Raw genomic sequence first — 12045 nt, 5'->3', positions numbered from 1 at the left:
GTGGAAGATAAGTAGCAAAGACCAGCATCACAGCAATACTTCTGCTTTATTTCCCTTTCTCCATCTGGTGCCTTCTGAACAACTTAGCATGCTTCCGAAATGGGCTCTCCATTGTCTTACGATTCATTAGCATTTAAAACCTCTGGTAGGAATCGCAAACGCAATTCTGCTTCCATTTCGAGTTCAGCACCATCTTCCAAAGGATGAAAATGGAGAGATCTCGGATACGTGACGTTTGTTCAGTGGTGTTGGTGGGGATGATTCATAAGGGAGGTTTTGTGTTCCCGTAGGACTTTTGTCACTTCTTTCAGCTTCCTTTTGGTTCTTCTTCTTTGAGAGATTCCTCACAGAAACCAAAGTGCATATAGTTGCTCACTCACCATGGATTCTGAAAATAAAGATCCGCCCTTCTGCTGTGCTTTCTCATTCCCACCCACCCTCCACAATGAGGAAGCATGTGACATAAACATACAGCGGCTCTATTAGTCATGTTCTCTCTGGCTGTCAAGAAAACGTTCAATCGTAATCTCACTAATAGCTGTTTTTCCTTAAATATTGTAATTTTCTGAGCCCCTAATAAATCATCAATAATTTTGTCCATTTTTCCCCAGTTTGTGTTTATATCTGTAGCTGTTCATAATTGTGGGCTATTATGACAACAGGATTTGTGAACAATTGTGGCACATGAAATCCTAGCTTCCTACCCGAACCAGCTGCCTACACAATGCCAATAGCATCACGTGGGGCTCTTGCAACACGCCTAAATTTTGAAGTTTAATGGTCTGCCTCCAATCGGCTCCAGCAACATTCTTTTAAAAATACATAGCAGTGTGTGTGCTCCCAAATTTGAATATTAGATGAGTAAAAATACAATTAATTTAAGTTCGGAACGGAGATACTATGTGATGTTGGCACAGTGAGTCAACATAAAGGGAAAGAACAGGTGGTAATACACATAATAACACTTTGGGAGATGCCGCTGAAATTCTCTCAATGCCCAAATGTGCATTCGAGGCAGGCATGTTCGCTTTGCTGGCAATTCTTGCAAAGTGGGGGAGAAAAGCTGCCACATAGCAGCAGGGCAGTGGCCCGTCTGCTGCGATACGCTCCCTTTTGTAAGCACAGTGTCTGATTTCATTCATTTGACCCTCTCTCTGCTTGTGCCTGGGATGGGCTTGCATCCACTGGGGCTTACCAAACCATACTTTGTAGCAAACTCTTCAGCCTCCCTATCTTTAGTAGGCAAGATCAGCTTTTACGAGGAGAGGAAAAGCTATGCTGAGCCCCTGTTAAGTCAAAGGAGCATAGAGCCTGGGGACAAGCCATGTGAGTGACCCACACTGCTCCCAGTACCTTGATTTGGTAATGGTGCTCAACTTCTTAAATATCAACTTAAAATTTTTTTTAATGCTTATTTTTGAGAGCAAGAGAGAGAGAGAGAGAGAGAGAGTGAGAGTGAGGGAGAGAGAGAGAGAGAGAGAGAGAGACCAGGGGAGGGGTAGAGAGAGAGGGAGACACAGAATACAAAGCAGGCTCCAGGCTCCGAGCTGTCAGCACAGAGCCTGATGTGGGGATCGAACCCACGAACCGCGAGATCATGACCTGAGCCGAAGTCAGACGCTTTACCGACTGAGCCACCCAGGCACCCCTTAACTTTTTTTTTAATAAGATAAAAAGATGGGTATTTTTAATAAGGTATTTTATTTAATAAGGTATATGCCAACAATCTTGGCATAGCTTTTTAACACCTGGATTCTGATTATGAAATTGCTTTCAAATATCCAATGAGTTATACAGGCCAACTGCTATGTAATTTCAGCCTTTATTTTTTATTTATTTAAAAAAAATTTTTTTAACGTTTACTTATTTTTGAGACAGAGAGAGACAGAGCATGAACAGGGGAGGAGCAGAGAGAAAAGGAGACACAGAATCCGAAACAGGCTCCAGGCTCTGAGCTGTCAGCACAGAGCCCGACGCGGGGCTCGAACTCACGGACCGTGAGATCATGACCTGAGCCGAAGTCGGACGCTTAACCGACCAAGCCACCCAGGCGCCCCCAGCCTTTATTTGTAAAACAAATTCTTCCCCCAAACCCTGAATATTTCTGCTAAGAGAGAACCTAAAGGTGGACTCATTACAAGTCACTTATTACATGGCAAAGAAAACGCAAAAGAGAAAGCGGAAAAAGTATATGTGTCATCACACGTATACAATTATAAATCCTCAAATGTTACATCATAGCTGTGAGTCTATCCACATTAGAAAGGCTCAGCCCCGATTTGAAAGGCAGTATGGGAGAATGGGAGTAATTTTCCTTTTTAACATGACAGTTGAGAATAGAGAAGCTCATATTCTTTGGGCCTGTGAATGCTTTATATGGTCACACAAAAAGAATGTGGAATATTATCTTAATGTTCCCCTCTTGCTATAATAAAAATAAACGGCCTTATTATAATAGAATTAGTGGGAACAACCTGCAGCATTATATTTGCTGCCTTGAGGAACGACCCGATTTTCATCATATGAGCATTATTCTTTTCCACCGGAAACACGGGTATAGGCACTGACTTTTCACGGTGATAATGTGAAGGCCCAATCGTGGGCTAGGGAGGGTCTTTGTACACTTCCCCCTTTGAAACCACTGGTCTTCAAATCACACGAGCTCTTGAGTTCCTTTAGTGAATGTGGGAAACAATTAGGAAAAGGTATCTGGGGTCAGGGAGAGAGATAAGAGGAGTCAGACGGGTGATGCACAGATGTTTCGTGGAGTAAAACTGTGGGCAAAGCCGAAGCTAGAGAAGCACATACGTGCCTTGGAACAACACCCCGGCGCCCCCCCCACCCACCCACCAGCTGAGTCTTGGGTAGAGGGAGGGCTGGGTCTTCAGGACGGAATCACGTGTGTCCTCTGATGAATGAGACTTCCTGCAATCACTTTCTGAATGTCTCCTCTGGGAAATTTCATCTCACCAAGCAAAAGAGTTTATAGTATTGGAGCCTGGTACCTAGCTAAGAATACACACAGGGGTGATTAGAGTGGAGACAGGGGTACATCCCGTTGTGTGGCATCAGAGATGGTGCTGGGAGGCATTATGGTTACAAAATCCAGGCAGGAATGGGGTTGGGATTCCTGGTCTCATGTGCACTTAGTTCCTCGTTCAGCAACGCTCTACTGAGTGGAAGAATGAAGTCACTGCAGAATCCCACCAGTGAATGTCCAACATCAGCTGGGAACCATACCTCAGCTTTGGGAGGGTGGGAGCGAATTTATCTGTGATAGGCTAGAAATCAGCTCTAAAACCCCCAAACAACTGTATTAGGGGTTCAGCAGAATCACAGAATACATCGACCACCCTCTTAATAGTGAGATGGATGTTTTAAATGAGTGCACAATGTTCCAGTGGGGTGTTTTCTGTCCTGGAAGATGAGTCTTGCAAGATGGTGGCCCACACTGTAGGCCTGTGCCTTCCTGTGAAGTCACCTCTGGGCTGGCAATCTTGGAAAGGACATAAGAAAATATATGGATATTTCAGACTATAAAAGGTAGCTTTGACTGACAGAAAAGAAGGCTTCGGGAGAACTGGGAGGAAGGGCAGGTTCTATGCTCCTTAGCAACTGGTCTACCATCACCACCATAACTGACTGCAGAGAATGATAAGTTCTAGTCACAGTAACTATATGCACCAGCCAAGTAATCTTAGATGAACCATTCAGCGGAACGAGGGACTCTGTTTTGTTCTCTGCCAGACCTCCGGTGTCCAGAACAGTGCCTCAGGGCACATAGTAAATGCTCAGCGAACACTTGTTAAATGAATACATGAATGAATTTAACTATCTGGCTCTATTTCATGATCTACAAAATTGAGATAAAAGTGTCTATGAGCACTCAGCAGAACCAATGAGACAAATCATGTGAAAGTTTTCTGAGAAGAGTAAGAAACTATATACATTTAGATGTTGATCCATACTCACAAGACACAGTTGCTTCTAGATGTATATAGCTTTGAGACTTTCTGTTGCTTACCCACTTCCCTGGACCTGATGAGGAAAGGTGAAGGTCTCTACCAAGAGTCAAATGTGAGATTAATACACCATTATTAGCACCTTTCCGTATTCTGCAACAGCTGAAGGTGCATCCATGTAATTGTTTCAATGACTGTAATTTAATGATAATGCTTGTCTATTTTTTTTTCTTTTTGACAATGAAATTCGAGATGGTGACCATGGCAATCTACTCCATGGTTTAGAAATATGGGATCAGTATTGCTTCTTCGTTGAGGTGGGCTACATCTGCGTACTGAGCTCTTAGCTCTCTGTGATTCCCATCATCCTTAAGACCTTCTGGGCTACTTATGCTGTGGCTGAGATGCTCCACATGGCCCTCCCTAAGCATGGTCCTCACATCGTGGCAATCCACACCAGAAGAATATAACCAGGCATCTGGTCCCATTTAACACAGCCTAAAAATACGAGTATACGTGGGATTGAATAACAGGCTCTGGTGGTCTTTAGGGAATGGCTAAGGTTCGTTTGGCAAAGAGCAAAGAGGGTTTTGATGACCAAAGGGTACATAATAAGTGCTCGAGAGAGGTGTATACAGTTTTCAAAATATTTTCAGTATTTTTTTTTTTTTTTTTTTTTAGTCTTTATGATCACATTGGCAACGTTAAGGAATGATGTAATCCTGGCTGGGACATGTAAAAGTCCTTCCAATAGTAACTACAGTATATAAACTTCGAAACAAAGGAAACTAACGTGCTATTTACAAAAGAGTAGTAAAGGAGTATAAACTTATGTGAAAGTCTCTTGAAGTCCGGTTCGGACAGGGCGCATTCTCAGCCTTAATTCTGGTATCGGAAAACTTCACCCACAGTCCTCTGAAGCTGTTTTTTTTTTTTTTTTTTTTTTTTTTAGAGTGCATACTCTTTCTTAAACCACGTTGATTCCCACCAGCCCACTTTGCATTCTTTCTTACCTGTTTTTGCTCTTCTCCTAAACCATCCCACATTGAAGCCACAATTTTAGAGACTTCACCAAAGGTAGCATTTGGATTTTGGCCCTTGATGGCAGCCTGAGTATCACGAAAGAACAATGCATACGCAGACACAGGCTTCTGAGGCTCATTGGGGTCCTTCTTCTTCTTCTTTTTTGGGGTTTTTGGCTTTTTCCCCATGTCAGACGCAGGTCGCTTCTCTCCACCATTGATCTGAAATAAAAAATCAAATCAGAATTACGGAGGAACTAAGACTATTTGGCAACATATCATATTGATCTCCTTGGTGGCTTACACGGATATACTCGTCACGCAAACACAGACATTCCTCAGGGGCACCTGGGTTTGTCGCTGTTGTTGTTTTTTGGATAAAACTACCTTCATATTTCCTGCAGTTGCCATATTTATCCTTCTTTCAGCCTAATTTACATACCTTTCAAATAGCATTATTGATTCTTTTTCTACTATTGTTATACCATTAAATATCCCTTACCCGTCAACTTCTCATTTTTCCCATTCAGGAAGCTGAATGAGAAGCAGCATTGTAACTGTGACGGCAGTGGATTCCTCTTGTAGTGACCCTATTGTATGATCCATCTAACTTGTGTTCTTTGGGGCAGTTTAGCCTTTTTTTCCTAATTATGATTTTAAAACCATGGTGGGTGACGTGTCCAATAATAAAGTTGAAGGACGTTTGATGTTGCACTTAGGTCTATAGAAGGCTAGCAATGCTCATGGTTTAGAGACTGGCATCATCTAGACAGATAAGTGCTGTCCAGTGGAACTTTCTGTAATAAGGATAAAGTTCTATAGTCTGCATTATGCGAAAGGGTAGCCACTTGCCATATGTAACTAATGAGCACTTGAAGTGTGGCTGGAATAAATAAGGAGCAAAATTTAAAGTTTTATTTCATTTTGAATGCTTGAAACTTAAATAGTTACATGTGGACATTGGCTATCATATTGGACAGTGCATCTCTGGAGACCTTCTAGATTCCAGATCTTTCTAGAACAGCTCTACACTCAGTTTAAAAATTGGTTCTATTGTCTTCCTTGTCCTCCAGTATGGATATTTGGGTGATTTCAATTGTTATTCTGATGCAGGTGGGAAAAGACATCCTGAATGGTTTTAAGGTATCTGCATTTGAATATTATCTTTGACATTAGCTAATTATATGTGGTGTGACTTCACCTCTATAGAATGGGAGATTGTGGCTAAGATTTCTCTCTGGCCCTAAAATTCTACGAATCTCCACAAATATCAAATAGTGCTGCCTCCGTTGGGATCCTCTGCTCAGGTGCCCCCCCCCCAACATAAAGGCACATGTGCGCTCTCTCCGGATAATGCTGCCATCATCACATTGAGGTACGCTGCACCTTCCCCTTCTGCTGTTGTTGCTTCTTTCCTCTCTGCAAACATATGTACAAGCAATACGTATCTTATCCAGACAAATTGCTAGGCAGGGGAGTTCGTGTAAAATGACTGCCAGCAGTGGAGAGCAAGCGTGATGCCCAGTGGATATGACACCAGAGGATCTAGACTTATTCCCTCCTTTGCTATTTTTGCCTGTGTAATCTTGAGCAAATTATATATTTCTCTGGGCCTCCATTTTCTCTACTGCAAACCAGCTGCGGTGCCATTTTGTGGTTACTGAGATGGTATATATTTATATTTGCTTAAAACTTTTAAGATGTTAATTATGGCAGGCACTTAAAAAAATTCACTGAATGAATGGAAAGAAATTTGTGATGCCACACTGTCATCGTTTAAAAGATCTGCTCCGAGAACTAGAGGGAGACAGGAAAAAAAGCTACATGAATTCTTTGCCTTGTTTTTAGTGAGAAAGATAACTAAAAGCTTGTCATTTTGAAATTGCCTACTGAAGGAGATCAAACACCCCTGCGGGGACAGGATGCTTTGAACCCGGCGAACGAAGGTAGATTAACGCTAGAAGATATCTTCCCCAGGATGGATCTGAGAGGTGATCGTGTGAAATTGTTGGTCCCCACGTAAATCTGCGAGAGGTCTAGCATGTTAAGGCTGAGTTGATCCTGGGCAAACTGGTGTTAGTTATAGACTAAAAAGGTGGGCAAACATGACCTAGAACAGTGGCTCTCCAATACGGCTGTCCATTAGAATTGTCCAGAAACTTCTAAATAATATTCGATGCCCACGCTTTACTCTACACTAAGGAAGCAGAATGCTTATGAGTAGGAGACACTGGCCTCAGACACACCCTCAACTGTAGCGTTCTCACTGGTATTTAATTGCTTGAGAGACAAAGCAAACAAAAAGTCACCTTTCTCTTTGCTCCTATGGGATACACACGGCCGTATCTTTCTTTCCTCTCTTCACAACTAAACTCCTCCATGTGGTTGTCCGGGCTGGGTATACACAGCCTCTGCAACTCATTTCAGTGTGCCTTCCCCATCACTTTGCTCTCAGTTCAGGCCACCGAGGGCCACTATGCCTTCCTGATGTCTTTTAGGCACATTAGGATGTAAACTGTCTTCTCTCATGAGTTTGTACTTAGGTAATCTCCTAAGCACACAGTTTCCATTACCTTTTGTTGGTGGACAACTGTCAAACTCATGTTTCCCCTGAATTTTGAACACACTGACATGACTGCTAGTTGACATTTCTATTTGCAAGCCTTTTTTATGTATTTTTATTTTTTAATTCTATTTTTGTTATTTTAGTGTTTATATTTATTTTTGAGGAGAAAGACAGCATGAATGGGGGAGGGGCAGAGAGAGACAGAGACACAGAATCTGAAGCAGGCTCCAGGCTCCGAGCTGTCAGCACAGAGCCCGACGCGGGGCTCGAACCCACAAACCGTGAAATCGTGACCTGAGCTGAAGTCGGGCGCTCAACTGACTGAGCCACCCAGGAGCTTCTCTGCGTGCAAGTCTTAAAGTATCTCAAACTCAGTCAAGTTCGTGTTATTCACTTGTATAGTTCCGTGCATTTCCTTGAGAATACACATCATACGAAATTATATAATAATTTAAATGTTAGATCTTCTCCCGCCCCAGACTGTAAGCACCATTAGGGCAGGTCCACATGTGATTTTGTTCACTAGCACTTATCATGGTTCCTAACACATAGTAAGTGCTTAACATTTGTTAGAATAGTAATAAAAATTATAACATAAAATAATAACATAACTTAGAGGAGGAATAAATCAAAGCAGAAGTGGTTTCTGTTATAGGAAATTAAACCATGCTAATTTACTTGGGAGCTTTAGGACATTAAGCACATATGTAGTAAGACAGAAAACAAATAGACTTTTAGAAAATATTTGATACATTAATAGTCACTCCTCTGGGTTATAGACTGAATCTTCATGATTTTCTTCTTTGTATTTTTCATAATATTTTATAAACATGACGATTCTTATATTTGTAATTATAAAATATTTATTAAAAAGAAAAATAGAAAGGAGTTAACCAAAGTCCACAATGAAGAATATTAAAAAAATGGAGGGATCATGATATTGGAGGTCATGTTGCTTCAAGGATTGAAAATATTTAGAAACAGGGAACAAAGTGTAGGAAAATAAATGCTTATCCATATGGAATATCACCTGGGCTCATTTGAAATTTCAGTTAAAAAATTAGTGACGTATTAAAATTTCTATGATTGCAGAGGTTATCAATCTTTTTGGAAAATACTCAAATGTCAATCACAGAAGTCAATATCCTATGACACAATGTAAATATACTTATTAAAAGATTTTCCCAAATTATTTAAATAATTTCCCTCCTCCACTGTTCAAAATTGTCTTCGAACCGCTGAACTTTATGCAACCTTTCCTTTTTAAATTGTTATTTGGACAGTCGGGTGCAAGCCTGATTGACTGACTGATTACCGATTGATATTTATTTAAGTTTATTTATTTATTTTGAGAGAGACACAGAGAGTAGCGGGGAAGGGGCCAAGAGAGAGGGAGAGAGAGAATCCCGTGCTGACAGGATGGAGGCTGATGCGGGGCTCGATCTCACAAACTGCGAGATCATGACCTGAGCTAGAATTAAGAGTTGGCTGCTTAACCAACTGAGCCACCTAGGCCAGCCACCTCTGCCATTAAGGAAAGCTGGCACCCGAGACGGCCAAGCTAAAGGCTACACACTAAATATTTACGTCTCAGGATTCACTTGTCTTTCCCTCAGTAATTACAGTAGATCACTAAAACTATATTCTTGGATCATAATATTCTGACCACTTACAGAATCGCCAGTATGGAACTGAACTGGGATTTCAGCTATGCCCTGACTTCCATCGCAGGCTGATAGAAGAGGAAAAAGCAAAAACAAACACTATTTATGAAAGGTCTCTATTTTTTTTTAATTTTTTAAAATATTTATTTTTGAGAGAGAGAGAGAGAGAGAGAGGAACAGAGTACAAGGCAGTGAGGGGCAGAGAGAGAGGGAGACACAGAATCTGAAGCAGGCTCCAGGCTCTGGGCTGTGAGCACAGAGCCCAATGCGGGGCTCGAACTCACGAACCATGAGATTGTGACCTGAGCTGAAGTCGAACACCTAACGGACTGAGCCACCCAGGCTCCCCAAAAGCTCTCTATTTTTAAAAAATAAAATGTGCTTTGAAGGGAATCAGTGTTCCTTGTATAAAGACTTATTGGGTAAGCACAACATCTTTGTTTTTAGGGTGCAGCATAATGGAATGAAAAGTCCTCATTGTGGTTTGATATCTAATGCATCCAACTACTTGGGCAGTGCTATGTGAGTTTAAGGGTGTCTGCCACATGAACCTCCTGATTATTTATTTTTCGTTTTTCTTGTGTTCCTGAGGATACAGAAATGAGCTATTGTTTTAGATTCTGTGTAAGGAACCAGGGATTTGTAAGGCCTACTTTCTGGAGGTAGCTTCATCATGTATTTGAAAAGCACATGATCATTGCTCATATGCAAAGCCTCCTTGAGGAAAAAATCGTTGTTATAATTTGGATCCACTTACGTGCCAGTAACAGATTGCATTTTGAAAGACACCTGGCTTTTTTGACCACCAACTACTTGGGATGAACACGATGATGAATATCATTACGGTGGAAAAATCAGCTAAATGGATTTGTAATAGGTCCCTGAACCTTAATTTTGAGTATTGTCTAGATCCTGAATTCCTACTTAGATGGATGAAAGCTTATAATTTTACATCCTAATTTTCTAAGAGACCCTGACTTCTAAAGTCGAGAGCAGCACTGTCTCATAGAATGTTCTGGAAAGATGGAAATATTCTCTGTGCTGTCGGAAAGGGTGGTCGCTAGCCACATATGGCTCTAGAGCCATACAACTGATGAAGTGTATTTTCTATTTATTTGATTTTAATTAGTTACATTTGAAGGTGCTGTCATGCATGACTAGTGGCGACTGCAATGGACAGTACAGCATTGTGTACCAGGCACTGTTTTAGAGCGCAACATTTCTAAAGTTACTAGGGCTCTAAAGTGAGAGCGTTAAATTTAATCCCAACTTCATAAGCTCTCGAATAGAGAAGAAACTGTCTAATGCAAAAGTATAAACTCCCCGTGATGACAACAAGCACATTCGAAGCAAGGACCAGGTGCCATTCCTGTGCCCAGCCTTGTTAATTTCTCCCAGCCTTGGTATGGGGTCCTACATGCTGTGGATCACCACACACGTCCACTGCTGTATCTTACAGCACCCGGGCAGAGGCTCAGAGTTCCAAGACAAAGGGCATTCGAAACAAATGTAAAAGTTGTATGAAAACCAAAACATGGCTGGGTTGTAATGGCCCTAACTGTAATCCTGATCACCGACAGATTTACTTGACATCCGATTAAGGCACTAATGAATAAATAAATACATACACAAATGCATAAATAAATATTACTCTCACATAAGCTTCACGCAGACGCATGGGCTTCCTGTAACTTACTCGTAGACATAGATTTATTTCTACAATCCCTGGAGGTGTCCTTAGGCTCCTGGTAACCCACTCCTGTCATGTCTTATTGCTTAATTATAGTGATGTATTTAACTTATTTATCACAAGAAAACAATAATTTTTCACTTTAAAAAAGCGTGTGTTAACGGTGTTTCTTAGATAATACTTCTTAAGAATACAGAGTACACGAGTTAAGACTCTCAAGGAAAGAGAATCACTGATATTGAAATGTCCCTGGAGAAGCTAGAAACGTCTATAAGCATATTTAAAATAAACTGCCGCGGCCCCAAAGCCTTTAATGGAGCTGGGAGAGCTGTTTAATGCACACTATCTTGCAGTAATCGCTGGAGTTTAAAATAGATTTTAATCAAGCACCATCTGCATAATAGGCTGAACAAACAACATGGAACTCTACTTATAACTCTTATCATATAAAGTAAATATTATAAAATCTTCGCCATAGAAACAGGACATATCACAGCACTTTTTGTGATGGTGCTGTTGCTGTAAGTGAAAAATTTTGCTACTTAAATTCATTCTCTCTTTTCTCTCTAAACTATGCCGTCCAAAATCCCCTTATGAGAATAAATTCAAATAAGCATGGAAAGTAAGTCATCTGGTTACTCTGAAATCAGCAAGGCTGCAATAATACTTCTTTCATTTTGCAATCAGGTTTATTATTATCATTAATAATAACAGTACATTCAGTGACTCAAAACATCAATTATAAAAAAAAGGTTTATGAAATGCTACACTCCTGAAATGATTCACCAGTGTGAATGTGTATCATCGTTTATAAAGCAAATTCATTTTTAAGGATCCCTGATCCTGCCAAACATAGCTGAGTATTGCTTGAGGATGATGAGTTCAGCAAGGGTACTCAGTGGCCTTATGTAAGGATACACAATTTGGACCACTGTCCAGAAAAACTACGTGAAAGTGAGGAGGAGAGTTGATTGCAATTATATATACCTATTATATTTATATTTGTCAATTCTGTGGAATTCACATGGTCTGTTCCAAATGTGCCTCTCTGGGGCAATACTTTTCACTTCTTATTCTTTTGGAAAGAGGGTTTCTCCTGCTGTGTGTAGAATGCGCAAGGTGCCTGTGTTCAATCTCACTT

The 12045-nt window shown here is 40.8% G+C and overlaps 1 protein-coding gene and 1 non-coding gene across 4 annotated transcripts in view; both read right to left on the bottom strand.

Annotated features, from left to right (window-relative positions):
* TOX (thymocyte selection associated high mobility group box) overlaps positions 1 to 12045 on the bottom strand; it is a 309790-nt gene that overhangs the window by 29500 nt on the left and 268245 nt on the right. For all 3 annotated transcript variants that reach the window (XM_086695151.1, XM_086695150.1, XM_086695152.1), the window contains one exon: positions 4976 to 5206. In XM_086695151.1, coding sequence (XP_086551277.1) covers positions 4976 to 5206 — 231 coding nt within the window. The remainder of the gene's footprint in view (positions 1 to 4975; positions 5207 to 12045) is intronic.
* On the bottom strand, positions 1560 to 1644 carry TRNAR-UCG (transfer RNA arginine (anticodon UCG)). The gene has a single exon. It is a non-coding gene; the product is annotated as a tRNA-Arg (tRNA).

Source organism: Puma concolor, chromosome F2 (assembly GCF_028749965.1).
Source record: "Puma concolor isolate L17-30 chromosome F2, mPumCon1.1.hap2, whole genome shotgun sequence".
Lineage (NCBI taxonomy): Eukaryota > Metazoa > Chordata > Mammalia > Carnivora > Felidae > Puma > Puma concolor.
The sequence above is the reverse complement of the archived record's forward strand: the minus strand, read 5'-3'. Positions and strand labels throughout refer to the sequence as shown.